Below are 2,177 nucleotides of genomic sequence, written 5' to 3' on the forward strand. Positions count from 1 at the left end.
TGTTTTCTCCACTGTTGCTTGAAGGGACACCCATGATGACATTTCTGTCACTTCTTTTGTGACACTGATCTTGCCAGAAGGGAATCCACTATGAACTTGCACTATATCCTTGCCCTACATTTTCCTCTCCTCTCTCTACCAGAATTACCAACCTTCGTCACAGTTCTCGCCATGCTTGTTTGGGTTTGAACAGATGTGGCAGGCTATTCCTTTGAAGCCTTCAAAGCACTGACAGTTGCCACTCCCTTGTATGCCATCGCTGCACTGTAAGGAAAACAAAAAGAAAACCAACGTGATTGAAACTCAGGGAACCAAGGCAAAGCCAAGGCTTTGATATCTACCAAAGGCACTTTGATACTTGCAGTAAAAAATAGGACTTTGAAGAGTGGTGGTAGTAATACAAAATCCCACATAGCCAGAGCTGTCCCCAAGAGCCATGACATGGTTCACATTAGAGCTTGAGATGGAAAACTCACTGAGTATGTGCCATTCTCCCTGGATCTTCTGCTACCACCGCTGTGGGCTTAGGCCTGAAGCACAAACTCTGAATTGTACTTATCCACAACTACACTTTCTAACCACACTGTTTCAACTGTTCATTGCAACACAGCAGGATCTTTTGTACTTACATTCCCCCGGCCATAGCATGGATTGGAATATCCCCCTGGGCATGGCATGCAGTCTGGACCAAAGAATCCTTTGCAGCATCCAGGTTTCTGAAACAAAAGCAAAATTGGTAAGGTATGACGTGACTTATCAAGAATTGCCTGGAGTCATCCTGCCCTCATAATTCTGAAATCCTAGTCCTCCTCTCTGCCATGGACTGAAATGGACTGTCTCATTTGGCATCCTCCTGCACTTAAATTATTTTTCAACAATACCCCTCTTTCTGCTCACAGCCTGTTCTTCTCAGAATAGATCACTATTTTCTGCTCTCAGACTTCAACAAATAGGGTCCATGTTTTCTGTGAGCTTTTATTTCTTTAATAGCTGGCCCACTCACTCCTACTTTATCCTTGCTGAGGACTGTGTTCCTTTGGAGGGATGGAGCAGTCCTGGATCGCAGGTTACAACTGACTAATAGAAGAACAATCACAAGACAAACAATCAGCAGTATTCAATGTGACATCCACAAATCATTCCATATAGTTAGCACTGTGAGAGCTCAGGAGCTGCAAACAAACGTGAGGTCCATAAACTTGCTAAGATCGACTTTCCTGAACCATCTGACAACCCTTCATAAACAGGATGCTATCACTTCACAGCTTACAGCACTTTCCCTGTGCTCAGCTTCCTTTGGGTGAAATGCTAAACCCAGGGCACTCTCAGAGAAAACATGCCACGGCTAACACTGCATCATTTGTCTCATGGCTTCCTCCAGCTTGGTTGGTTGCAACTGGTGTGCTTTATTTTATTTATTTACTGTACTCAGGTTCAACTGACCTGCTTTCTAACATTTGCAGCAGGTTGCTACCCTGTGCTCTCTCTGTTTTCCAAAGAAAAAGCAGGTAGCCAGTTCATGTGATGGTCCTCGGGACAGCCATTTGCATGGGACAGCTTCCTTTTTGCTCCCATCCAGCCCTCTCAGCTCAAGGAGTCAGAGCTCTTCCTGATGAAAGAGGAAGGGCAAAGCTGGGCTCCTTTCAAAGGGAATGTGGTCTTCCATCACACTCACCGTGACAGTTTGATTGCAGTACCTGGCGCACCCCTTCTTCAGGACATTCAGGCCTTGTGGATCATGGATGTAGACACATTCTTTTGGGAAGAGCGTTGGTTCCTGTACAAACAAATCAAGTCATCAGCACTGTAAGCTTCCCCTCTGCTCTTTTTGCTGCAGAGAGCAACTATGCCTATCTCTGAGCTGAGGAAGTTCACAGAGGAGCCAAGGTGAACAAGATATCATTATGGCATGCCTATCATGAAAGAAGGCACACAGCACTTTCCTCTTGCTCCCAGAAGACCCCAAGTCTGAGCCAAGGTGCTGCCCTTGTTCAAATAATAGTATCTATGATAAGGGAGAGAATGAATGTAGGGGGTGAGGGTAGGGAGAGAGGGGGAGGAAGAGAGGGAGAGAAGACAAGGGGGACGAAAGGGCCAGAGTGAGAAATAGAGGGTAAGAAAGAGGGAAAGAAAGAGAAAGTGGGGGGGGGGGGGGGGGGGGGGGGGGGGGGGGGGGG

At 46.5% G+C, this 2,177-nt stretch overlaps 1 protein-coding gene across 1 annotated transcript in view; it reads right to left on the reverse strand.

The window, feature by feature from the left end:
- The window catches only part of STAB1 (stabilin 1), an 85,222-nt gene that overhangs the window by 41,129 nt on the left and 41,916 nt on the right, over positions 1-2,177 (reverse strand). Inside the window, exons 21-23 of the mRNA XM_010561638.1 lie at positions 1,676-1,777; positions 630-716; positions 153-264 (exon numbers count right to left, since the gene is read on the reverse strand). Of these exons, the coding sequence (XP_010559940.1) occupies positions 153-264; positions 630-716; positions 1,676-1,777 (301 nt within the window). The remainder of the gene's footprint in view (positions 1-152; positions 265-629; positions 717-1,675; positions 1,778-2,177) is intronic.

Source organism: Haliaeetus leucocephalus, unplaced genomic scaffold (genome assembly GCF_000737465.1).
Source record: "Haliaeetus leucocephalus isolate CR32 unplaced genomic scaffold, Haliaeetus_leucocephalus-4.0 Scaffold148, whole genome shotgun sequence".
NCBI lineage: Eukaryota > Metazoa > Chordata > Aves > Accipitriformes > Accipitridae > Haliaeetus > Haliaeetus leucocephalus.